The following is a 26,195-nucleotide window of genomic DNA, read 5'->3' as shown; positions in this document are numbered from 1 at the left end:
TTCACAGATTTCATTTCAACCAACATAAGATTATTTCTTCCTGGCTCTTGATGCTATTAAAAAACAAAATCTTTCTTGCATGAGAGGTTGAAAGCCTACAGCGAAATGTTCATTACTTTCCTAAGATTTTCAGGATACTACTCGTTTGTAGACACTGAGAACTCTTTTAGGGACAGATCAGGAAGTCTCATCTTGAGTGTGTAATTAGACCATAGCATATGAAATTCTTCTTCCTCAAAGTCAAGTTCTCAGCCTGAGCAGTAGATTCGGAGGAGGGGTTCCTCATTCAGTCTTACACTTGTTTGAAAATAAGGAGGAAATCCTGTTTAATTTTGCTTTTCAATTTTGTTCTTCTAGGTCCGCAAGACTTGAGATTTACAGATACCCTTTTTCACTCTCAAACCCAAGCAGCAGTAGGAGCAGTTTTATGATTTTTGTTTGTCACCTGATTTTCTCCCCAATAATCTTGTCACTTGAAGTCAAAACATTTTCTCTAAGGTCTTGCAAAGTCATTCACTTGTTTCACGTGATAACAAGTGTTTGCTAAGTTGGCTGGTTTCAGTAGGCAGCCTTTTTTCTCCAAGCACATAGCCTACTGTGTGAAAGTACTCTGCACTTCACCTTTCAGCGCTGACACCCTGTTGAGAACTCCTCATGCACTAAGTCACTGCACTTCTGGATGTAACAGGAGATTCATATGCTCCTTGTTCAGGTTGTAACATAGTTCTTTAAACATTGGTTTTTATTTTTTCTTTAAAATTTTTTTTAATGTTTATTTTTCAAGAGAGAGAGGGAGGGAGGGAGGGGGGGGGAGAGAGAGAGAGAGAGACAGACAGACAGACTGTGAGCGGGGGAGGGGCAGAGAGAGAGGGAGACACAGAATCCAAAACAGGCTCCAGGCTCTGAGCTGTCAGCACAGAGCCCAAAGCGGGGCTCGAACCCACGGACCATGAGATCACGACCTGAGCTGAAGTCAAACGCTCAACCGACTCAGCCACCCAGGCACCCATAAATATTTTCAAGTGAACAGGTTTTTGTTTAATAAAGTTAATCATTTTTTGTAGTTTCAAGCAACTTTTTCCTCTCACCTGCCAGAGTTTTTGACACTAGCACCTCTTTGTGAAGAAAACACTGTGTCGTGAAGTCAGCTTTTGTTTTTTTTTTAAACAAGAGTGACAAATCTTCAGATGAAGCCAGCTATCCATGGGACATTGTCAGTATAGATGTCAACATTGTTCTTCAAGACTTTTGTTTCTAGATAGGAAGACAAAATATTAAGTATCCTTATTTAGCACCTGCAGTGTGCTGGCTCTCTTCTAGATACTTGGGAGGCATTTAGTAAGCAAAACAGATTTTTGTCTATATGGAGCTTTAATTCTAGCAGGGAAATATAGATAGTAAGCAATACACAGAGTTAAGTAAATTGTCTAGTTTACAAGGTGATTAAATGAGTAAAATATTGGCCAGCGAGATATTAGATATTAGATCGTGTGATTTCTTAGGTGGGCATACCAAGGACTGTGGGTTGCTATCACTTTTTCCTCAGAACCTCAAGAAAATGAAGGTACCTACTGTGGTTGCCTTGGTAGTCATCAGTAGTGATAAACTGGTAAGGGTCTGGGATGAATTTGATTACAGGATTGATATATATGGTTTGATGGGGTATCTGTTGAACATTTGTAAGTTTATAAAACTAAACTGTTCCCTTGAAAGTTGTTTTGATGCATGTTCATATATTATCAGTTATTGCATAGTACAGTCTTACAAGTGTTCAGTAATTTGTGAATCATCCAGTGTTAGAAGGTGGTAAGTGCTCCAGAAGAAAAGAGAGTAGATTCAGGCAAGGGACAGTAGGTATGCTGGGGTCTGGATCTGGTTTACAAAATTAAATAGGATGGTTGAAATTTAGACTTTATTGAAAAGGTGATACTCAAGCAAAAGAAGTTTGGGAGTTGTTTGGTCATTAGACTATCTGGCAGGAGAACATTTTGGATAGAGGAAACAGCTTGGGCAAAGGCATTAAGGTAAGAGTGGGAAGAAAGCAAGGAGGCACAGACAGTGTGTCTAGAGCAATGTGAGTGAGGAGAGTTGTAGGTAGGAGATGAAGTCAGGGAGGGGAATGGCTGGGGGTATTCACCTAGGGCCCTTAGTGCCACCGAAATGGGCAGCGTTGCAGGACATTGAGCAGAGTGGTGACAAGATTTACCTAATGTTCCCCCCCCCCCCCACTTTTATTTCCCCAAGGGTTTAATAGGATCAGTCAGGATGTTGTGTTGAGAATAGACTGTCAGAGGCCAGAGGTAGAAGGGAAACTAATGAGGATGGCTTGCTTGACCATTGTAGTAGCTATGGTGGAGTGATCAGATTCTGGATGTATTTTGAAAGTAGAATTATCAGAACTTGCTGATGCATTGGATGTGGGATGTAAGATAGGAGCCGAGGAGGAAGTTAAGGCCTTGTACTGAGAACTGAAGAGAGAATTGTCTTTACAGTTGGAAAAGCTTAGGTGAGGGCATACTTGGTAGGGGAGAGCGGGTCAGGAGATCAGTTTTGGATATGTTGAGTTTTGATATTATTAGAGATCTAAGTGGAGATGTTGAGTAGTCATGAGACTGGATGAGGTCACCAAGGAAGAGACTGGAGTTAGAAACAGATGAGAAAGAAATGAGCCTGGGGCATCCAGTGAGGGAAGCTTAGAAAGTATGGCCAAATGAGGAAAGTATTTCCAAGAAAAAGGAGTGACCAGTTCTATCAAATGCTGCTGATAGGACAAATAAGATGAAGACTGAGAGTTGACAGTTAGATTTAGGGACATGGAGGTCACTGACACAGACAAGTGGGATGGGGAGAATCTGGCTGGAGTGTGTTTAGGAGAGGATGGGAAGAGAGGACTGGTTGGCAATGTGTGTAAACAACTAAATGAGACTTGATTGAGGATTGAGGAAGTGGGAACAAGAGAGGTTGTTTTTCCCTTCAAGACTCGGAAATAACATGATTTTATGGTGATGAGAATGACCCCATAAAGAGGAATGAGTAGATTATACCTAAACTTCACGGTCAGTTTTTATCATTATGCCCTTGTTATACATTCTCAGTTTCTCTGCCCCTTTCTTGCTTTGTCACACTTGGTTGGCAAAGCCACAAACTTGGTGAAATGCAGCACTTCTGTAGGTGCCTCTTTTTAGTATGTGATACTGTAATGGACACAGACTTTCAAAACAGAAAGTTCCCAAGTTCTCTGGGGACACTCTGGCCTTAGGCTATAAAAAGTGACCATACTGGCTTAGCTCTAGGATGATGGGATTGAGAGCTGGCCTTTTTCCTGGGGAACTCCTTAGTCCCAGAAAGCAGAATTCTTTGAGGTTGTCAGTTTCTTTAGTGAAGATTATTTGTCAGGAGTTCTGTGACTAGCTGTTGAACATTTCCCACAATGGTGAGGTATGAGGTATGGAGGAGGTAAGAAGTTGGGATTAGAAGGTTTTAGTTAGCTGCCAAGCAGTCTCTTTCTGTTTTACTTGGCATCTTCTAGTCCCTGGGTTCCAAGTGTCCTGAGTTCTTCTGGACAAGGCACCTACCTCCCATCCCCAACTTTTGTTTCCTTTTTGGCACTGTGGGGCTTCAACATAACTTGCTGGACAAGGCACCTACCTCCCATCCCCAACTTTTGTTTCCTTTTTGGCACTGTGGGGCTTCAACATAACTTAATTTCTCTTTATTGCCGCTGTCTACTTTAATTCAGTCCTAGGAGGGAGAGGATAGGAATGCCTATTGTTCGACTATTATTTTATTGTGAATTGGAAATTTGAATCATTTCTTAACTGTTGAAATAGAATTGGCTGTGATGTAAGTGCCCAACATTAACCTATCCAACTTTATCAGTTCTTTTGTTTTTTATTTTTTTACATTTATTTATTTTTGAGAGACAGAGAGCACAAGTGGGGGAGGGGCAGAGAGAGAGGGAGACACAGAATCTGAAGCAGGCTTCAGGCTCTGAGCCATCAGCAAAGAGCCTGGCGCAGGGCTCAAACTCACAAACCATAAGATTGTGACCTGAGCTGAAGTCAGACGCTCAACCGACTGAGCCACCCAGGTGCCCCCCAACTTTATGAGTTCTAATGAGATTTGCAGTGAACTTTTCATGAGATGTGCTATTAATGCATTTTTAGAGAGCACCCTACCACCCAACAAGTAGAAGTAACTTACTTTAACTTTATAAGTTTATGGCAGCATTAGTGCTTTTGAAATTACATAGGATTTTTTTCCTCCTTTGGAATTTTGATTCTTAATTAATTTGGAAATTGGAAAAAGTTACTTTCAATTGGTAGGTTTTTTTTTTTTTAAGTCAATTAAAAGAATAGCAATTTAAAATTTCTAGTAACCTTAAAAACAATTATGTAATTTTTATACATAATCCTAAATACATGTTTTCTCTTTTATAATTGAGTTAATGAAAAAATTGAAAAAAAATCATATGTGTTTTATTGAAGTTGAAAGTTCTTTGTTAATTGAAGAAAAACATCCAGAATACCTGTATCTTCTAAATCTGTTATGTTCTTTTGCATGTTTCCTTCCCTTTAACTAAATGGCATTACTATATATTGCATAAATATGTGAGAAACTTGTTGAATTGGCAGTAATTTTTAAACTTTCTAGTGATGCCACAAAATTCTGCCTCAGTAAGCATTTATATATAAAATTTAAAAATGTCCAGGGTTCTTTTTTTTTTTTTTTTCTTTTTTGGAGGGTGAATAGTTGCAAAAGAAATATGAAAAGTTGTAAAGATTCTGCAAGCCAAGATTTAAAGCTTTAAAATGTATAATGTGCACTTTCTAATGATAAAACTTTGTTGAAGAAAAATGTGCATTTCGTATATTGAATGAGATGATATTATAGATGGTTTTTACTGTGTACACAATTTGTTGTTAAAAAGTGCTCTCTCATAGAAATAATGGTACACATTTAACAGTATTTGACCACAGTGTGAATGGTGGACAAGTAAGTACATTGCTGTGGTTGGTTTGAGTATTTTAAGGAGGAATGTAAGAACAGGAAAGATAATTTGAACTGTCTCAAAAGAAATGTTAACACTAGATATTAGATTATTATGTTAGGTTTTTGCATTTTTGTAGCACCAGGATTTTGATAACCTTTTACTGGCTGGTTTTAGGTCTTATACTAGTCACACATTTTTGCACATTGAAGTAGCTTGCCAGAAGCACATAAAACTCAAAACATTCTTCTTTGGTTTCTTGTGTTATCTTGTTATCTTTACAATAAAAACTTTCAGTTGTCTGGCTTTTATGTCACCTAATATTTAGAAACAATCATGTGTTTAAAATCATTAACGTTTTTTCTTTTAGATTATCTGCAATGATGAAATGAAGTAACTCAAGATGAGCAAGTTAAAAGTGGTATCAGAGAAGAGGTACTGTACTTCTAAATACCAATATGTATCAGTTACGGAAATAATACTCCAATGGTTATTTGAAACTCCTTACTTGAAAATATTATTTATGTTTAAATGATTGTATGTTGTATTTATATTTTTAAATTAATATTTATTAATGTTTAACTTTTCAGTTAAAAATAAGAGTCAGCAAACTGACCCATGGGCCAAATTTGGTCTACCTCTTGTTTTTTTATAGCTTATGAGCTAAGAATAGTTTTTTTTTGAGTTTATTTATTTTGAGAGAGAGAGAGAGAGAAAGAGAGAGAAACAGAGTGGGGGAGGGGCAGAGAGAGGGGGCGGGGGAGAGAATCCCAAGCAGGTTCTGTGCTTTCAGTGGGAAAGCACTGACTTGGGCCTCGATCCCATGAACTGTGAGATCATGACCTGAGCTAAAATCAAGAGTCAGATGCACTTAACTGACTGAACCACCCAGGCACCCGAAGAATAGTTTTTAACATTTCTAAATGGTTGGGGAGGTGGGGGGGAAGAATATTTATGACACAGGAAGTTTATATGAAATTGAAATTTCTGTGTACATAAATAAAGTTTTATTGTAACAAGCTGTGCTCCTTCATTTATATATTGTCTGGACACTTTTGCTCTAGAGTGACAGAGTTGAGTAATCATGACAGAGACTGTTGAGTCCACAGTGTCTGGCCCTTTCCAGGAAAATTTTAACTACCCCTGAGTTAAAGCATCATATCGACTAAAGCTCGAATGTACCAAGAAATTGTCCTTAGCAAGGTTTTACTGTGGACTCTTTCATTAAAAGTCAAACTCATTGATTCTAATTTGGAATTTTTTTTAGCTAGATTACTTAACCCTGTTAAGTGTCTATAAAATGGGTATAATAATAATGTTATCACTATGAAGTTGCAAATATTAAATAGCGTCTAGCAGGCTCAGTAAATGACAACTTATTAATATTGATAATAGAGTTTTTTTGCTTTGTAGCAGTGTTGTATGTTACATTTACTACAACTTTGCATTTACAAGTATGGTTTACTCTGTTTTCTAATGAGAAGTATATACACAGTTTATTTAAAATTAAAAGAAATTTATTTATTTATTGTTGAGAAACAGAGTGTGAGTGGGGGAGGAACAGAGAGAGAGGGAGACACAGAATCTGAAGTAGGCTCCAGGCTCTGAGCTGTCAGCACAGAGCCTAACGTGGGGCTTGATCCCATCAGTCGTGAGATCATGACCTGAGCTGAAGTCGGATGCTCAACTGCCCAGGAGCCCCTAAAATTTTTTTTAATGTTTGTTTATTTTTGAGAGAGAAAGAGAGAGAGGGAGGGAGGGAGGGAGACAGACAAAGCATGAACAAGGGACGGGCAGAGAGAGAAGGAGACACAGAATCCGAAGCAGGCTCTGGGCTCTGAGCTGTCAGCACAGAGCCTAATGTGGGGCTCGAACTCATGAAATACAAGATCATAACCTGAACTGAAGTCAGACACAACACACCGAGCCACCCAGGTGCCCCACACAGTTTATTTAGATAAGATTTATTCCTTAAATTGTTAGGTTTTCCAGGTATTAACTATGTGATACATTGTAACAAATTTCATTGTTCAAGTATTTCTGTAATTTCTATAGTAAAGGAATTAAGTACTGACTGTGTTTTAAAAAGGAGCACCAGTCTTCTTTTTGGGATTAGGTGGAACAAGTAATGCTATTTCTGTTGATTAGCTAAAGTATCTAGAATTACTAGCTTGTTGTTCATAAGAATATGAAGTTATAGTTTGACAACTTCTGGCTCTTAGTGTTAGTTTTCATTTTTTTCTCCTGAAATAGATTTTACTGGATATTTATTGTTATTTTTGCTGCTGTTTTAGGTGAACTAAATTGGGATCATTGCAAATGGCCTTCATCTAAGAGAAATTATAGTTTCTAGTAATACTTGTTATACTGCTCTGTGAAGAAAACTGGATGCAGGGGCACCTGGGTAGTTCAGTCGACTAAGTGTCCGACTCTTGATCCTGGTGTGGGTCATGATCTCATTGTTCATGGGTTCGAGGCCTCCATTGGGCTTTGCACTGATGGCATGGAGCCTTCTTGGGATTCTGTCTCTCCTTCTCTCTGCCCTTACCTGCTTGTGCTCTCTGTCTCTACCTCACAATAAATAAATAAACTAAGAAAAACCCTGAATTCAGTAAGATAAATTGAGATAGATAGAAAAGGGTCAAATCCTTCTTTTGCCTTGCTCTAATCTTTTATCTCTCTAGCTCACTTGCTCCAGTGTCTGTATTACAAGAGTTCTCCCTTACTGAGAGTGCTAATCTGTTGACTTCTATTTTTTCTCATTCACCTCCTCCTTTCTTACCCAGTGTAGAATCCATTGTCTATCATTACACTCTTGAAAATACCTGAAATGGCTTTACCTCGTTTTTTATTTTCCATCACACCCATCTGACGGAGTCCTTTCTTTGGATAAACTGTTGTTGAGTAGCTAAATGACATTGGAGGATGAACTAACTTGGCAGATATCACTAAAAATTATTGATCATCGGCCTGAACTGAGCCCAGCAATCTTGTGACTGTGGTTCTCTGGAAAGTTCATTTTCTCAATTTTTGTAATGATTATTTTATACTTTCTTTTACCCTTCAAACCTTTGAAATCCTCAGACATCTCAAATACATATCCTTAACAAATGGCCTCCCTTTATGATATCACAGAGATAATACAATCTATTATCCTCATATTTCTGGCACCAAAAATTTCCATATTCCCCTTTATTTGATCCCATCCTCTGCCTATCGTCTTGTTACTTATTGCAGCAGAGAATGTGTCTCTTTTATTGTCAAAGACTAATACACCTGTGTTATTGATTTCACCTCCCTCTTTCCTTCTCAGGGTCTTTTAATCATTTGTTCTTCTGTCTTGAATGTTTAACTTCTTCATTCATTACTATTTAAACAAGATCTGGGCTTCCCAGTATTTAGACTCTGCTCTTCTGTCTCTACCCAATATATATGATTTCCTTAAAAGCCAAAAAAATTTGAAATGGTCTGTAAATGCAATCTACATCTCCTTTCACATGCTCCATCCATTTCTGTGTAGTTTCTGTCTTACCCAAGAGTACTTACTAAGGCCACCTATAATTTGTAAACAAATTCATTGACATACAATCATTGTGCAACAAACTGTACATAGAGAGTGCAGTTTGGTAAGTTTGGTCTGTTTATACCTGCAAAATCCTCTCAATCAACAATTTGTATCTTTGTCAAAAATTAGTTGTCATGTATGTGTTGATCTATATTTGGACTCTGTTTCATTCCACTGATTTAGATGTTTATCTTGGTGTTGATACCTCTCTGCCTTGGTGGCTTTATGAGTCTCATAATTAGTGTTGGTCCACCAACTTTGTTCTTTTATTTCCAAAGTTTGGTGTATTTTAGGTTTCTTTGTATTTTCATGTGAATTTAGCATCAGTTTTATAATTTCTACACAATAACCTGCTGGGATTTTTATTGGATTGCCTTGATTCTATAGATCAGTTTGGGGAGAACTGATATCTCTCTCTTTTTTTTTTTTTTTTTTTTGAGAGAGAGTGTACCTGCAAGCGAGTGGGGGAGGGGCAGAGGAAGAGGGAGAGAGAGAATCTTAAGCAGGCTCCACATCCAGCCCAGCGTGGATCCCAGAACTGTGAGATTGTCACCTGAGCCGAGATCAAGAGTTGGACGCTTAACTGACTGAGCCACCCAGGCGCCCCACCGGGGAGAATTGATATTTTGACAACATTGAGTCTTTTTACCCTTGAGGACAGCATATTCCTTTTTTATGATCTTCTTTAGTATTTTTAGCAGCGTTTTGTAGTTTTTATTGTATTGATGTGTCCTGGTCTTTCAGGTTGTTTGTCGGATGATTTCTGTTTCCCTTGACAATAACACCTCTTTGGGGGTCCCCAGTAATTTTTGAATATAAAGATATCATGAGACAATAAAAAAAAAACAGCACTAAAACAAAACTGAGAGCCTGTGATCTAGCCTATACTAACTTCTACATTAACCTAAAAATGAGAAGTGTGGCTTACCAGGGTGACTCACACCTGACTGAAACTTGTTATTCTGAAAGATAGGACAGATACCAGGGCAAAGCAGTTAGCCATAAACGTGTACCTAAAATCCCAGTGGAACGTTACCAGAGAAGTTATAAAAAATAATGAATAATGAATAGAAAACAATTAGCATGTTACTAACTTTGGTGAAGGAATTTCAAGGAAAACTTGACTAATTATTGCTGATGCTAGTATAAATTTAGGCAGTTTGCAATTTTAACAAGATTTTATTGGTTGTCTTTAACAACAAGTCACTTGGTAGTATTGAACTAGAATTTATTGTTAGAGAAGACTTTATTGCATTTAATTCTAATAAGTAGTCAGAGAAATAGTTACTATTCTCTTCCAGTTAGAATAATATTGTTTTCCAAACATACATATTTAAATACTTAACTATTTCTACAGAAGAATGATAATGAAATTTCTGTTTTTCATTGTCCTTTGATTTATGATGGAAGAAAATAAAGTTTTGTGTTCAGTATTTGGAGAGAAACAGTAAAAATGTAAACAAAGCAAAAGTAATAAAAGACAGTTAAAAAAGACCTATAAATGAGGAACAGACATTTCTAAAATGTGCATTTTAGAAATGAAACTGTATTGTTTGAAATTAAAACTTAATTTCTGTGATTCATGTTTAAGTCTAAAACTTTAGTATATTTCTGGTTTTTTTTTTTTTTTTTTTTTTTTTTTTTTTGCTGTGAGATATTTTTACCTGTTTTACAAGGACATCTTTATTATCTACATTTTAAGGTGAAAAAGATAATAACATTTGTTTATAATATGAAGGTAGGTTCTAGGTTCTATAGCCCTTGCACTTGCTTGGGAAATAATTTGTTGCAGATTAATATCTGTACATCATTGGGACTTTTGTAATATCCAAGAAAATTTATGCTTTTAGAAAAATAGCTCTGAGAGTAAACCCAAATATCAAAGCAGTAAGTGACCACTGTGAAACAGATATTTGAATGATATCATTTTTAAAATATCCATTTGAGGGGCGCCTGGGTGGCTCAGTCAGTTAAGCGCATCTGACTCCTGATTTTGCCTCAGGTCAAGATCTCATGGTTTGTGGGTTTGAGCCCTGCCCCAGGCTCTGCACTGATAGTGTGGAGACTGCTTGAAATTTTCTGTCCCTCTCTTTGTCTCTCCCTCCCTCTTTCTCTCAAAAAAAAAAAAAAAAAAGAAAAAAAAACCTAAAAAAATGTCCATTTGGAGGTTAACTTGATTTGATGTGTTTCATATTGTTCATATTTCCAATTACATGATTTTTCACTACATAATAATTAACAATTGTAAGTTGAATCTCTGAACTTTGGTCTGAGCCTCATTTTGATTCGTCTAAGAATAGGGTAAGGCAGGGAAGATAACATTCTTTTCTGAGCCTTGTTGTTTAAAATTTTTCTCAGTGTAGTTCAGATTGTCCATTGAATAGTTGTATAGCTTATCACCACCCTCAGATTTTCCAAAGTCTGAAAATTATTCAGAAGGTAGAGCTGCCCTCTGGTGTTCACCCGGTGATTCTTTCAATATTAGTGTCTGCAGCTTTACGTTCTTAGAGCGAAGTTGGGGTGGCTTAAAGTATTTTGTTCAGTTTTCATTCTGTAGATGAGAAAAATAGGAATAGAAAGGGAAATTGATTTGCCAGTGTTGTCAATTATTTGCTTCCCTTCCAAAAATTCATCCATCCATCCATTTGAAAGAGCATGATTCTCAGAATGGAATCACTCCGATGAAAGGTTTTTTTTTTTTTCTTTTTTCTTTGTATACACTGGTGTAATTTAAAAATTTTAAGAGTTACTGATAAATTTTTAATTTGGAATAGAACAGAATGTGTGTTACACTTAGTGTGTTTTGTATGTTCATGAATTTTTTGAATAGTAGATGTTTTATTAGCTACTGAAAAATACAGAGATGACCTTTAAGAGAAAAATAATATGGAGAAAATTTAAGAAACACTCAGTTATTAAATTTCAGAATTTGGTTTCCTTAATGCAAATTTCTCTTAAATCTGGGTTATGGAACTGTTTTTAAAGATGTATTTGCTCCCTAGTTTGCAAACTGTGGTGTCTTAGTACCACTTCTCACCAGAAAGAACCAGGGCTCTTTGGAGAAAGGGCTGATTCTAGGTCAGGAGCACAAAATGTGCAAGATAAGCCTAGAGGAGTGGTTCTTAAATTTTTTAGCTTAGAACCTTTTAGTGCTCTTAAATTGATGAAGACTCCAAAAAGTTTTTGTTGATGTGAGTTATTTTATCTATTGATATTTATGGTATTATACATTAAAACTGAGAAATTAAAACTATTCATTTTAAAATGAAGTAAACCAATTGTATAATAATATAACATTTTGTTTTAGAAGTAACTATATTTTCAAAAAGATAGAAGACTGGCATTTTTTATTACATTTTTGCAAATATCTTTAATGTGTGGCTTAATGAAAGATAGCTAGATTCTCTTATGTGTTCCTGAGTTCAGTCTTTAATGATATAAGTATCTATACATTACATATAGTATATACACATATATATTATACATACACATACATGGGTTTTGTGCATTTGTGGTGTTCTTTTTTTTTAATTAAAAAATACTTTTAATGTTTGTTTATTTTTGAGAGAGACAGAGAGCAAGTAGGGGAGAGGCAGAGAGAGAGGGAGACACAGAATCTGAAGCAGGCTCCAGGCTCTGAGCTGTCAGCACAGAGCCTTACATGGGGCTTGAACTCACGAGCTGTGAGATCATGACCTGAGCGGAAATTGGGCACTCAACTGACTGAGCCACCCAGGTGCCCTGTATTGCGTTATTTTAAATGGTATATTAGGTATATTTTCAAATGTGTGCTTAATGTGTATTTTTCAAACTTCAGATACCTTTTCAGTTGAAGTACTTCCAAATTCAAAGCATTGGGCACAGTTAATCTGAAAAAACATATATTGTTTGTTTATCATATGTTTCTAGATGTGTATCGCCTATGCTATACCAGTCAGTGTTTGAAATACTGGGTGACATGCAAGATCTCTACCTTTGTGGAGCTTACGTAATTACAGATTGTGATAAATTCTCTATAGGTACACTTTAATATTGGAAGTGGAAGGGCTGGTGAGGAAATGGTCCCATGGTTGGGCCGTAGCCTGAAATGAGAAGGAGCCAGCTCTAAATAGAGCTGGGAGAAACCTCCCTCCAGATTGAGAAGACAGCAAATACAAAGACCTTGAGGTTGGGGAAAAACATGTCGTATTCAAAGAACTGATAGAAAGCCACTGGAACTGGATCCCAGTGTGTGAGGGGAACATTGTGAGAAGTCAAGTCGGGGAGGTAGACAGAGGCCAAATGATATAAAGTCTAGTATGTTGTGATAAGTAAATAAGATTTGGCCTAACGGCTGAAGGGAAGCCATTGAAGGGGTTTTAGCTCGGCAGCAACTTGATTATATTAGTGGTTCTATAAATCTACATATGTGATAAAGTGGCCTAGAACTGTATAATTAACCGACGTCAATTTCCTGGTTTTTGCTGTTGCCCTGTAGTTCATGTAAATGTAACTATTGGGGAAACTAGGCGAAAGATGGAAGGGACCACTCTACTATTTTTTCAACTTTCTGTGCGTGTTTATAATTATTTCAAAACAAAAAGATAAAAAAAAAAGTACCGTGTAAATGGATTATTGGCAAGCAAGAATGAAAGCAGACTAGTTATGAGGCTCAGATTTCCAAGCAAGAGAGAATGATTGCTTAGACTTGGGTAGTAATAGTAGATAGGGAGACAAGTGGATGAAGTTGAGATGTTTCAGAGATGGAGCTGTTATTGGGTTGGTGTGTGGGGAAGGGAGCCCAGATTTTTGTCTTGAGCAACTGATGGTTTCACGTGAGTTTGGGAGTTGGGAGCATTAAGATTGGAAGAAGAATAGGTTGAGAGGAAGAATGGGTGGTTTTATATTGGGCTTGCTAGGTTGGGTAAGCTATCAGGGTGAGGCTGGAGTTGAGTGTAGGAGCCAGGCAGCATTTAGATCATAATTAACAGTGGTGGGATTAGATGAGACCACACTGGTTGAAGAGTGGAGAGAGTGAAGAGAAGAGAGCTGGGGATAGAGCTGTGTGGGGTCTTTAGCATGTAGAGATGTGTCACAGGAGGAGGAGCCAATCACGAGATCTCAGAGAGGTGGTGACAGGAAGAACATGAGGAGAGAGTGGAGTCATTGAAGCCCAAAGAAGGAGGTGAAGGAAGAGGTAGCTGATAGTGCTGAGAGACTGAGTGTAACGAGGAAGGAAGTGACCACAGGAGGTTGGAAGATCTTGAGGTGCAGAAGGCAAGCTTGAAAAGTGAACAGTATGTGAGAAAATGGAGAGAGCAAGCACAGACATCTCCTTCAAGGAGTAACGGAAATGCCGTGGCAGCTAGTGGGAGCTCCTGCAGGAGATTCGTGTGCCAGGGGGGTATGATCCAGTTGAAAGGGGGAGAGGGAGATGATGTACTACAAGTAATTGAAGGAGCAAAGACATTGAAAATGCAGGAGGGGCTGAGGCAAGTAAATAGGGGAGGGATTGTTCTTTGAGTCTCCAAATGCCAAAGAGCCTTTTTAAAACATCAGAGCACATCGCTCATTTCAAAAACTTTCCATCCCTCTTAGGGTAAAAACCAAAATCCCTACAGTGGCCTGCAAAGCTTTAAATGTTGGTGCTCTGTCCAACCCCACCCCCACTCTGACCTCAAATCTTACTGTTACTCTCCTTTAAGTCTGCTCCAGCTACATGGGTCACCTCACTTTAGCTGAATGCAGCAGACCCCTGCTTTGGGGTCTTCGTGGTCGTGACTCCTTTTCCCTGGACAGCTCTTTCTGCAGATTTCTGCACAGCTTACTCCTTTACTTCTTTCAGGTCTTTCCCTAAATGATACCCTGTCAATGAGGTTTTCCCTGACCACTGTCTAAAATTGCATCCCTTACCTTGCACCTTTTATTCCCCCAATCTGCTTTTCTTTATAGCACTTACCACCACCTTAAATACTGTATGATTATCAACATATTTATCTCTCACCATTGGAATGTTCAGTCTGTAGGGGGCATGAATTTTTGTTGTGTTTACTGTTTGTAATACCTAGAACAGTATCAAATGTGCAATGTATAATGAAAGAGAACAAAGAAGAAAGAATGTGGATAGAGAATCAGATAGGTTTAAGGATCTGGTAGTGGGAAGATGAGTGTGTGCCTTTTTGAGCTTATAACGATTATAAAGCAAGGCACTGAGAGTGAACTGGGGTGGGTGGGATGATTAGAGTTTTGAGGTGAGCATAGGAAATGTAAGACATCTTTTTGGAGAGTGTAAAGATGAACTTTCAGGGTGTGATTTAAGATTGCTGGTCAGGGTTGAGTGCATATTTGTGGTTTTCTGAAATGGAATGTGTTTCTCATTTAAATTAATAGAATTTTTAGCAATGTTGAGCTATATAACACAGGGTAAGGAAATGTGATATAAAAGCTTAATGTTTTTAGAAGGGTAGAGTTGTTTTTTTTTTTTTAAACGGTGATCTTCTAGTTTTGAGTTTACAATTGATGTAGAATGTGTCCTAATATAAAGTAACATTCTTCTTAGCCTTACCAATAATTCACGGATCGTGGGACTCCTGGCTCAGCTGGAGAAGATCAATACTGAATCTGCAGAATCAGATACTGCCCGATATGTTACATCAAAAATTCTTCATCTGGCTCAAAGTCAAGGTAAACTTTAGTCTCTTGTTTTTGAAATGCTTTTTTAGTTCTTCGAAAGTCGATGCTAATAATATTCAAACTTTGGAGAAATAGATGATTTTCTGTAAAAATTGAACTTTCTCAAATAGACTCAGGAAGTAGAAAACTGAATAACTGTGAAAGGTATTGCTATTCAAAGCATTGTTTCCAGAAATGATTATGATTGCCTGAACCATTTTCAAACAATACTTAATTCCAGTGCTTCTTGTTCTAGAATGTTGACACAAAGATGGCAAGTAGCATTGAACATTGGTTACTAGTGTGATCCCTACTTTGAAATGCAAACTCTTTCGTTCAGTGGTGGGTGATCTGAGGGAGATTTTGAGTCTGTGGGATTCAGCTGCACCATCTCCGAAATAGAGATAAGAAATCATGTGATTATCATGAAATTTACATGGGAAGCATATAAAAAGAATGCTGAAATGTTCAGGGGCACCTGGGTGGCTCAGTCTGTTAAGCATCTGACTTTGGCCCAGGTTATGATCTGGCAGTTAGTGAGTTCGAGCCCCGCATGCACCACCAGTGCAGAGCCTGCTTGAGATTCTCTCCCTCTCTCTCTGCCCCTTCCCCACTTGTGCTCTCTCTCTTTCTCTCTCTCAAAATAAATAAACTTAAAAAAAAATCTTAAAAGAATGCTAAAATGTTCAGTAAATGGTACCTGTAGTTAGGCTTCAGTGCTCTATTTTATGAAGTCAATATTACTGAATTGGTATCAAAATCTCGACAGAGTACGAAAGAGGAAGGGTACTGACTTTGCACTTAGGAATACAAATATGAAAAATCCCAAATAAAACATTAGTGAATTAAGTCTAAGTATACATTAAAAAATGAATGTCATTGCTAAAGAGCACTTATTTTAGGAATGTAAAATGGCTTAATATCACGAACTATACCAGTATAACATTATTTGAACAGGTCAAATAAAATCTATGTAATCATTTCAGTAGATGCTAAAAAAGGAATTTAAGGTTCCAAAACCTGTGGTTGATTAAAACAAAAACAAAAACAGAAAAAAACCCCAAAAACCAAAAAAAAAAACCAAAAAAAACCCCACAAAACACCTGATTTTTCTTTAGTTAAATAAGGGTAAACCAGCAGCTGCCTTAATATTTAACAGTGATACATTGAAGACATTCTGCTAAAATTAAAGTCCAGACATTTTGTAATTTTAGTATTTTATTTTTATTATTTTTTAAAATAATTTTTAGAATTTTTTTTTTTTTTTATTTTTGAAAGAGAGAGATAGAATGCAAACGGGGTAGGGGCAGAGAGAGAGAGGGAGACACAGAATCTAAAGCAGGCTCCAGGCTCTGAGCTGTCGGCACAGAGCCCGATGTGGGGCTCGAACCCATGAACCGTGAGATCATGACCTGAGCTGAGGTCGGACACTTAACCGACCGACTGAGATACCCAGGTGCCCCTAATTAGTATTTTATTTAATTTTCAATTATTTCATTATTCTGAAGTTTCAGGTCCTTCAGTAAGCATTGAACTGTGTTTAAGAACTCAGTATCTTAACCCTTCTAAATGGTCATAGACTATTACTATTTTGATAACTTCCTCCTATGCAGTCCATGTATTTATTTCGGGGGTGGTTGAGGAGATATCTCTAACAGATGACATTTATTTCTAACAAAAATCTAAAATACGTGCCTGTACTTTTTAATTCAGGAAGTCACTAACTGGATTCTAGCCTTTGGAAGTATTGTGCTTATCAACCAAGGTCTATATACAAGGATGTACACTGTAATGGTGCAAAGTTAGATGTACCAAGGATATTCATTGTATTGTTATATGAAATACCTCTTCAGAACAAAACCAACAAAACCAAAAGAAAACAAATTCCTCAGACACATGAATAACACTTGTGTACCCTGCCTCTGCCGCTGCAGACTTTTCCCATCACAGCCTGGAAGCCCTCCTATTCCAGCATCACCACTGAAAATGCCCCAAGTGTACCACTACCCAGACTGCCCCTCTCCTATGCCATTCACCACTGGGGGACCAGCCCCTAAGCACTGTCCCCTGAGTTGTGTAATACAGGGACTTTGTTTATAGTGCCTTGGATTAGGCAGTCAACACAGTGTAAGTTAGAAGTGGAAGATTGTCCCGTCATCATTTATAGGATGATGCTGTTTGCTATCCATTTGAGAGAGAAAGATTAGAAATTTGTAGTTCAAGGAAGAAGAAATGCAAATAACCAGTAAGCCTAGGAAAAGGTTCTTTACCTCCTTGAAAGTTGGGAATTACTGATAAAAACAACAGAGATACTTCTCACTGGTTAGGTTGGCAGAAATTAGAAAATGATAATATCCTGTTTTGGGGACATGGAAAATAGGGTATTCTTATACACTGTTGGTGGTGCAGTAATTATTACTAACTTGGAAGAAAAGAATCTGGCGATATTTATTAAAATTTAAAGTGCACTTGCTGGTTGACTCTCAGGAATGTGTTTGAAATAAAAATGGTAGTATAGAAGAGAGTGTGTGAGGATGTTTTGCAACATTGTTTGCCTATCAAAGACTAAGATACAACCTAAATATCCATCAGTGAGAAAATGGTTGAATTAATTTTGATGTAGCCAAATTGTGGAACTTTAGAACTATATTATGCAGCTATTATCAGTGAGTTATTTGTGATATATGGAACATACAGTTTGTATGCGGAACTATATGCATTGTTTCTGGAGTCCTAAGTTTAACATATTAAGTAAAAAAGCAAGTTTCTTTGGCTTATATAACTGTATGTGTAAACTAATTTTTATACAAAATCATTATAAATGTATGTAATGTTTGTATGAGCAAGGCAAAAAAGCAAAAACAAAACCATAAATATGCATACCAAATGTTTAGCAGTAGTTATCAATGGGATAGAAATGGAGGGGAATGAGGTAAGTTCCTAATTTACTTAAGGTACTTTTCTACTGTTAGATTTGTTGCAGTAAGGACATGCTCCTCATAATTTAAATGTACTACTTGTAATTAAAAAACAACAACAACAACAACAACAACAACAACAACACCAAACTCCTACAATACCTGTTTACATAGTTGAAACATGTATTTCCACAATTTAGTGCTAGTTTTCCTTGGACGCATTACATTTTCTGTCTTTAATAATGTACTACTTATTTGCAGCATGCATGATACTGTTTGTAATTTACCCTTAATTTTTTTCTCTAGAAACATAATAATTATCCATTTCAGGTAAATGGTCTAATTTGTTGGCATACATCTGTTGATAATAATTCCCTTATAATCCTTTCAGTTTCTGTAGGGTAGGAAGTGATGTTCTTTCTGCATACTTGATTTTTGTTATTTGTGTCATCTGTCTCTTTTCTTGGTCTGTCTAGCTCAGCGGTTCTCAACCAGGGGTGATTTTTCCCTCCACTTGCCTCAGGATACTGGTAATGTTTGGAGATATTTGGGGTTGTGAAATTTGAGAAGGGGATTGTTACTGGCATCTAGTGGAGAGAGGCCAGGGATGCTGCTGAACATTATGTAACACATAGGACAATGCCCTACAAGAAAGAATTATTTGGCCCAAAATGTCAACAGTGCTAGACTCAGGTCTAGCTAAACATTTGTCAATTTTGTTGCTCTTTTGAAAGCACCAACTTGATTACCTCTGTTTTTCTTTTTTTCTCTTTCATCGATCTCTAATCTTTATTGCTTCCTTCCTTCTGCTTGCTTTGAGTTTGATTTTTGCTTCCCTTTCCATTTTCTTAAATTGAAACTTTGATTATTGATTTTTGATTTTGAGACCTTTCTTTTCTAATGTGGGCATTAAAGCTGTAAATTTCCCTATTAACACTGCATTCTTCAGATATTGATATGTTGTAGTTTGATTTTCATTCAGTTCACATTTGTTCTAATTTCTTTTGTGATTTCTTCTTTGACCCATGGATTATTTAGCATTGTGTTGTTTAATTTCCCATTATTTCAGAATTTCCCAATTTCTTTCTGTTGTTTTCCAATTTAATTCCACTGTGGTTGGAGATTTGTATGATTTTAGTCCTTTTGAATTTATTGAGACATGTTTTATGGCCTAGTATATGGTCACTGGAGAATGTTCCATGTGCACTTGAGTATTCCATCTGCTGTTGTTGTGTGGAGTATCCTATCAATGTTGTTGGTTACATCAGTTTGGTTGATAGTGTTCAAATCTTATATACCTTGTTGATTTTCTAGTTTAGCTTCTCTGTTAATTGTTAAAAATTGGGTATTGAATTCTCTACCTGTTGGTGAACTGTATATTTTCCTTTTCAGTTTTGGCAGTTTTGGTTTATGTATTTTGAGGCTGTGTGTATACATTTAGAGTTGTTAAATCTTCCTGACGTCAAAGACTGTTTGGCCATTATGAAATGTCTGTCTTTGTCTCCAGTAATATTTCTAGATTGAAAATCTGTTTAATAATGCAACCCTTCTAGCTGTTATGGTTACTCTTTGCATATTATACCTTTTCCTTCTCCTTTTCCTTTCAGTCTGTTTCTGCTTTTTATTCTAGAGCATGTTTCTTGGAAATAGTATATTTTTGGATCTTGCTTTTTAAAAATCTAATCTGAGTATTTTTGGTTTCCAAATTAATGTACTTGTTTCTTGGATGATTGGGTTTACATCTGCCTTTTTGCTGTTTTCTGTATGATTCAGGTCTTTTATATTCCTCTTCTCATCCTCTACTGCCTTCTTTTGTGTCATCTGTTGATCTTTTAGTTTTTAAAGATTTTAGTTGTTTTCTTAGTGGCTCCTATAGGGATTACAGTATACATTGAACTTCAGATTAATACTAATTTAATTCTGATAAAATATTGAAACTTTTTTCCCAATATAGCTCCATTTCTCTCTTATTCCTTTGTGCTGTTATCATCATACATATTGTGTTCATAGATGGTAGAAACCCAACAATTACAACATTGTAATTACTGCTTCCACAAGTTTATGCCTTGTAAAATAGTTAGGAGAAAAAGTGGAAAATTCTGCTGAATTTCAGAGTTCTGAATAAAGATCAGGATTGAGAACCAAAAGCTTGGTAGTTAAATTAATGGAAGTGAAGCGATATTTTCTCAGGAGGAGGTAGAGAGGGAGAAAGCCGAGATTTGTGTTCTGGGAACGGTCTACATTTTGTATTTTGCTATAAGAGAGTCCTGTGAAAATGACAAAGTGCATTCATGTTTAGGATTTTTATGTCCTTGATGAATTTACCCTGTTATCATTATGGGGTGTTCATCTTTATCTTTAGTAATTTTCTTTACCTTGATGTTTGTTTTGTCTGATATTAGTATAGCCTCTCCAGCTTTTTTATACGTTTACATGATTAGCTTTTCCTATTCTTTTTCTTCTAGCCTATTTGTATTTTTGAATCTAAAGTGTGTCTTCTGTAGGTAACAGTTTGACATTCTCTGCTTTTTAATTTGAGCATTTAGTTTGATAAAATTTAATATAACATTAATTGGACTTAGGTTTATAGTTATTTGTTTTCTGTCCTTTCTGTTTTTATTTCTCGTTTCTCTTTGTCCTGTCCTCTTTTTTATTATTTGACCATTTTTTAGAATTCCATTTTAATTTACCTATTGACTTTTTAGTTATACCTATTTGCATTTTTAAGAAATCATTCCTCTGAAAATCATAATAAACAATCAGTAACTTTTTATCCTTTGCTTAGAATTGATATTGTAACCTCATATAAAATTTGGAATCCTTGGCACATTATATATCCATTTATATTTACATTCTTTAGCGATACTTGTGATATTTATCACATCTGTATACGTTACAAACCCCAAAAGACAATTTTTGCTTTAAGAAATCATGTGTATTTTAAAGACACTAAGAAAAAAAAAGTAGTTTTTATTTTACTCAGATATTTACCATTTCTGAAGCTCTATTCTTTCCTAAAGATGTGAGTTTGGTCTGGTATAATTTCCCTGATAGCCTACAGAATTTCCTTTGGCATTTCTAGTGGACGGGTCTGCTGTCTAAGAATTTTTTTCCTTTTGTCTGACAGTGGATTTATTTCACCTAATTCTTGAGGGATATTTTCACTGGGTATAGAATTCTGGGTTGGCAGTTTTTATCTTTCAGCATTTAGAGTGCACATAAAACAGTGCTTCCACTATTTTGTGGCCTCCATAATTTCAAAGGTGATGTCTGCTATTTTTGAATCTTTGTTTTTCTGAAAGTTATGTGTCATTTTTCTCTGGTTGAGTTCACGATTGTTCCATTACTTTTGGTTTTCAGAAGTTTGCCTGTAGTTTTCTTAGTATTTATGTGCTTGGAATTTGCTGAGCTTTTCAAACTTTTACATTTGTGTCTTTTTTCACATTTAGGAAATTTTTGGCTGATCAAAAAATTTTATTTTCATTCTCTCTTCTTTTGGGTCTATAATTATACATATGTTAGACTTGTGGAGATTGTTTCAGAAGTCCTTGAGGCTCCTGTTATTCAATTTTAATTCTGTTATTCAGATTGGATAAATTTCCCTTTTTCTATTCAAGTTCTCTGCCCTTTTCCTCTGCAGTCTACCATTATGTCTATCTGATATTTATTTCACACATTGTATTTTTCTTTTCTGAAATGTGCATTTGGTTCTTCATCATACTTTTAATTTTTCTGTTGTGATTTCCTATATTTTTGTTCATAGTGACCTTGTATTTTCCTTAATGTAATAGAATGTAATTATAATAGCTGCTTTAAAATCCTTGCCTGTTAAATATAACATTCAGATTATTGAAAGTGTTGAGGAAAGCATGTAGCGGTATAAGAACTGGGAAGGACTTTTGAAAAAGCCAAGGGAGGAAGCATTGTCAGTAATGTTAAGTAACATAGAGAGGTCAGTTAAAATAAAGACCTTTTTGACTTGATAATAAATTACTGGCCACAACAAGAGCACTTTCAAGTGGTGGAATTAGAAGGAAGATTACAGTATGCTGTAATATGAGTGGCAAATGAAATAACGATGGGGAGTATAGAGTTTTTTTGCTGTTGTTGGAGAGAGTTTCACTGAGAAAACAAAGAAATAGAGGAAGAGGCAAGGTAAAATAAGGTTTGTTAAGTATATGGGAAAATAAAAAACAGTATGTGGGTGGAGGTTGAAGCTATAGCTTTATAAGTAGGTAGAAAGGATGGGATTCAGAATGTAGTAAAAAGGACACATCCTCTTCCAATACCCTGACTGGAAAAAGGAATGCAAAATTGTCAAGGCTTTGATACATGAGTATATGGATTTTGGTAATTGTTTATAGAGTTTCATCCGTACTTAACAGATCACTTTGTCTCAATTCATTGAGGGAAATATAGATGCTGAGAGTTGGGAACAGAGGCCCAGGGATTGAGAGTCCACAGGTAGAGGACTGGTACAACGTTTGGAATAGCTGTGGGCTATGGCAGGGCAGATGGTGATGGCTGTGAGTTGAGGTAAGTGAAAACAGTAGTTTTGTGTTTCCAAATAAGGATGGAAATGGTGAATTTTTGGTGCTAACAATCTTAAACTAGGAGAAGAAATTCTTATGGCATTATTTTTACTGTGATGTAGGAAAGAGAATGCACATTTTAGCATTTACTTAATTAGAAAGCTTTGTGGTGGTTAAGTCTAGACCTGATTTTACCTGAAAATAGCACTACCTTTGATGAGTTAGGAAGTTTCAGTGAAAGTGACAGTGAGACTTCCCTAATCTTTCGAAAAGAAAGAAGGAGTGTTAGGAGTCTGGGGTCTGATAGAGGGAGATCGTAGGTTAAGATTCCAGAGGTAGGACAGTTTGGGGTACGAGAATTGCAAGGGTTGATAAATTAGAGCAAAGGAGAAGGGTTTGTTGTCAAAAAACTATGCAGCTAGGTATTTGAATCATTGACATCGAAACCTCCTTAGATTATGACAGAATCTAGAGTATAGTAAAAAACTGTATGGCACCTAGTTTTCGTTTAGCGTGTGGAATAAACTAGATGATCGTGGATGTTACAATAAGGAGAGTTTTTGGTCTTCCATGAAAGTGAAAATGTAATGGTTTGTTAGTAGAGGAGATCTCAGTCTTCTGACTATTCTGTGTGATTAATATTGAAAAATCATTTGGCTTTAGTAGTAAATCAATTGTGGGGGTCCCTGGGTGGCTCAGTCGGTTAAGTGTCTGACTTTGGCTCAGGTCATGATCTCACGGTTTGTGAGTTAGAGTCCTGCTTTGGGCTCTGTGCTGACAGCTCCGAGCCTTCAGCCTGCTTTGGATTCTGTGTCTTCTTCTCTCTCTGCCCCTTCCACACTTGTATTCTGTCTCTCAAAAATAAATAAATGTAAAAAAAAAATAGTAAATCAGTTGTGTTATTTAAAAGGTTAAATCAAGGGTACATTGTAGATATTTAAACAATATTTATTTTATAACTCAGTGCTTACTGATGGAGGCAGCTGGCCCAGGGAAATGAAGGGTCAGCAGAGGAATCCCATACTTTTATTTTTTAAATTTTTTTAATGTTTACTTTTGAGAGAGAGAGAGAGAGAGAGACAGGGCATGAGTGGGGGAGGGGCAGAGAGAGAGGGAGACACAGAATTCGAAGCAGGCTCCAGGCACTGAGTTGTCAGCACAGAGCCCGAAGTGGGGCTCGAACTCACAAACCAGGAGATCATGACCTGGGTGGAAGTCGGCTGCTTAACTGAGCCATCCAGGTGCCCCATGAATCATATACTTTTTAAAAGGGAATTGAGTTTTACGAATATTTATGAGTGTTTCCTTTTTTTGTAGGTAAAGAAATTTGTCATTCTTCTAAGCATTAGTAATTATGGCAAGGGGTAAGGAGATGAACAGTCACTTATTCAAGTTTATATTTAAACAGATTGTAAGACTTCTGTAAGTTTTACAAAATGCGTTATCTGGACCCAAGATGATGCATGATAGCATGAGTTTGTTGTTTTAAAGAAAAATATGGTTTCTAATCTCCATATTTATTTTGTAGGTAGTTACTAATAGTTATTATAAATAATATTTTACTATAACTTCTCTGTAGCACATTTGTCCCTTTTTGTAATAACTTATAATTTAGAATAACCTAATTTTCAGATGGGTATCAGACTAATGAGTTTTTTCCCAAGATTTTGTGACTTGTCGTCTACATTTTACACTTCATTTCCTTGTGAAATTGTAAATATATAATTTGTATGTGGCAGAATTATACCACGTATGGCTTTTTCGTTCTTTCACGATGCAAGTTGAACAGGATTTGCTTTGGGCAGAAGTGTGGTGTTCTAAAGGCCTAGTCTCACTTTTACCCCCTCCCCTTATCAGGGCTTCGGGGCTCATTCTGCTCTTAGACTCCTTGATCATCCCTGTGTAGAACACATTTGGTATTACCAATCTCTTGAACTTTACTATGTAATATGTGCTGTATTGAGAATGGATTATTTGTGTTCTCTTTTTAAAATCTCAAAATGTGAAAGGAATGGCATTGTCATTCTATGTTAAAAGAATTTCTGGCACTAATGTTTAGGTGTGAAACAGTTGGAGAGGGTCATCAAGTCTCTTGTACCAACAGTCCTATATAAAGGAATGATTCCTGTGGCTCTTTTAGAAATACACTAAATCAGTGAAAGACTGTAAGCTTTGGGTTCAGAAACATCCGGATCACTCAGTCTCTTACTGTTACACTTACCTGCTCAATGACATTGTACAGATTTCTTCTTTCTGAACTCAAATTTCTGGTCTGTAAAAATAGTAATTTTTCTCCTGGACAGTTAAAGTGAGTCATAAATGAAGTGATACAGGTAAAGTACATATAATTTGTGTGTGGTCTATCTAAATGTCTACCTTTCTACCTTTCTTATCTTGTCAATCAAAGGAAAAGAATCGTGGAGAAGCTCTAGAAACCTTTAAATAGAGGAAAATGTATACTGTTCCCCCTGCTCCCAATCTCAGTGAGATAAAAGGGATTATTTGGGTGATCTGATCTCCAGAGTCTTGCAGAAGCAGCTCTTCCCTAGTTTTCTATTTTTGTGTAATTCAGAATTTTAAAATAGTATTAGTTCAGTAAAAACATTTGAAAATGGTACTAGGTTTTTGTTTTCACCAATTTTGACTAAATATTTTCTAATTCTAGTCATAAAGATAATAAAGAGGCCTACCATTACTACTCCTACCTCACCTGCAGTTCTGGTATCTACACTTTACTGTTGATTTTAAGATTACAGATGGATTGATAAGGATTCATCTAGTTCATGATAGGAAATGTGATCAAATGCAAGGAAGGTCTTGTAAACTGAGATCTGGAAGTTCCCACAGAGTATAATTAGCAGTATCAGAGGGAGAAACATCTAAGAACCAATTTAGAATGTTTACTAAATCAATGGAGTCCTGTGGATTCTACATTAGCTATACAATAGAATTATATGTAATTTTTTTCTTTCATATCTTAGAAGAAAACTTTTTTATACCTTTCAGAAAAGACAAGGAGAGAAATGACAGCCAAAGGTTCTACAGGAATGGAAGTTCTGCTGTCAACCCTAGAGGTAAATCGCTGACAGGCTTTAATTAATATAACTATTAATACCAACCAGGACTGAAGGAAAAAATGTATATATGAAGTATAAAAGTTTTATTCTAGAGGTAAAGCCAATGAATGGAAGTTAGTTTTATGTTTTAAATGATCACTTGGAACGGTGGCAGAAGCATTCTAACATATATTAGGTAAACCTCTAAGTATATTTATTCCCTGATGATTATCATGTAACCATATTTTAAATTTTAACATGCCATTCCAGTTGGTAATAAGAAAGCATTAGCTGGAAATAAATGATTGATGTTGGAAATTCTCATTTATTGTGTTAGGTGATATATATTTGTGATTTAGTTTACTGCATGTATTGGTTGAATAACTATATTATGTTGGTAATAATTAAATTTCTATCCCAGTGTAAAATTTTTGGGTGGAACAGCAGGATATATTCAGAATCAGGATTTTAAATTTTATTCAG

The 26,195-nt window shown here is 36.3% G+C and overlaps 1 protein-coding gene across 5 annotated transcripts in view; it reads left to right on the top strand.

Annotated features, from left to right (window-relative positions):
• Positions 1-26,195, top strand: part of AGTPBP1 (ATP/GTP binding carboxypeptidase 1) — a 160,335-nt gene that overhangs the window by 19,063 nt on the left and 115,077 nt on the right. For 3 of the 5 annotated variants that reach the window (XM_042963848.1, XM_042963850.1, XM_042963851.1), the window contains exons 2-4: positions 5,361-5,425; positions 15,094-15,218; positions 25,663-25,730. In XM_042963848.1, coding sequence (XP_042819782.1) covers positions 5,394-5,425; positions 15,094-15,218; positions 25,663-25,730 — 225 coding nt within the window. In that variant the 5' untranslated portion in view covers positions 5,361-5,393. Of the gene's footprint in view, positions 1-357; positions 713-5,360; positions 5,426-15,093; positions 15,219-25,662; positions 25,731-26,195 lie in introns of those variants that run through there. The other 2 variants (XM_042963849.1, XM_042963852.1) reach the window with 2 other exon arrangements.

This window comes from Panthera tigris, chromosome D4 (assembly GCF_018350195.1).
Source record: "Panthera tigris isolate Pti1 chromosome D4, P.tigris_Pti1_mat1.1, whole genome shotgun sequence".
In the NCBI taxonomy this organism is placed as follows: Eukaryota; Metazoa; Chordata; class Mammalia; order Carnivora; family Felidae; genus Panthera; species Panthera tigris.
This window is presented reverse-complemented; position numbering and strand designations above follow the sequence as displayed.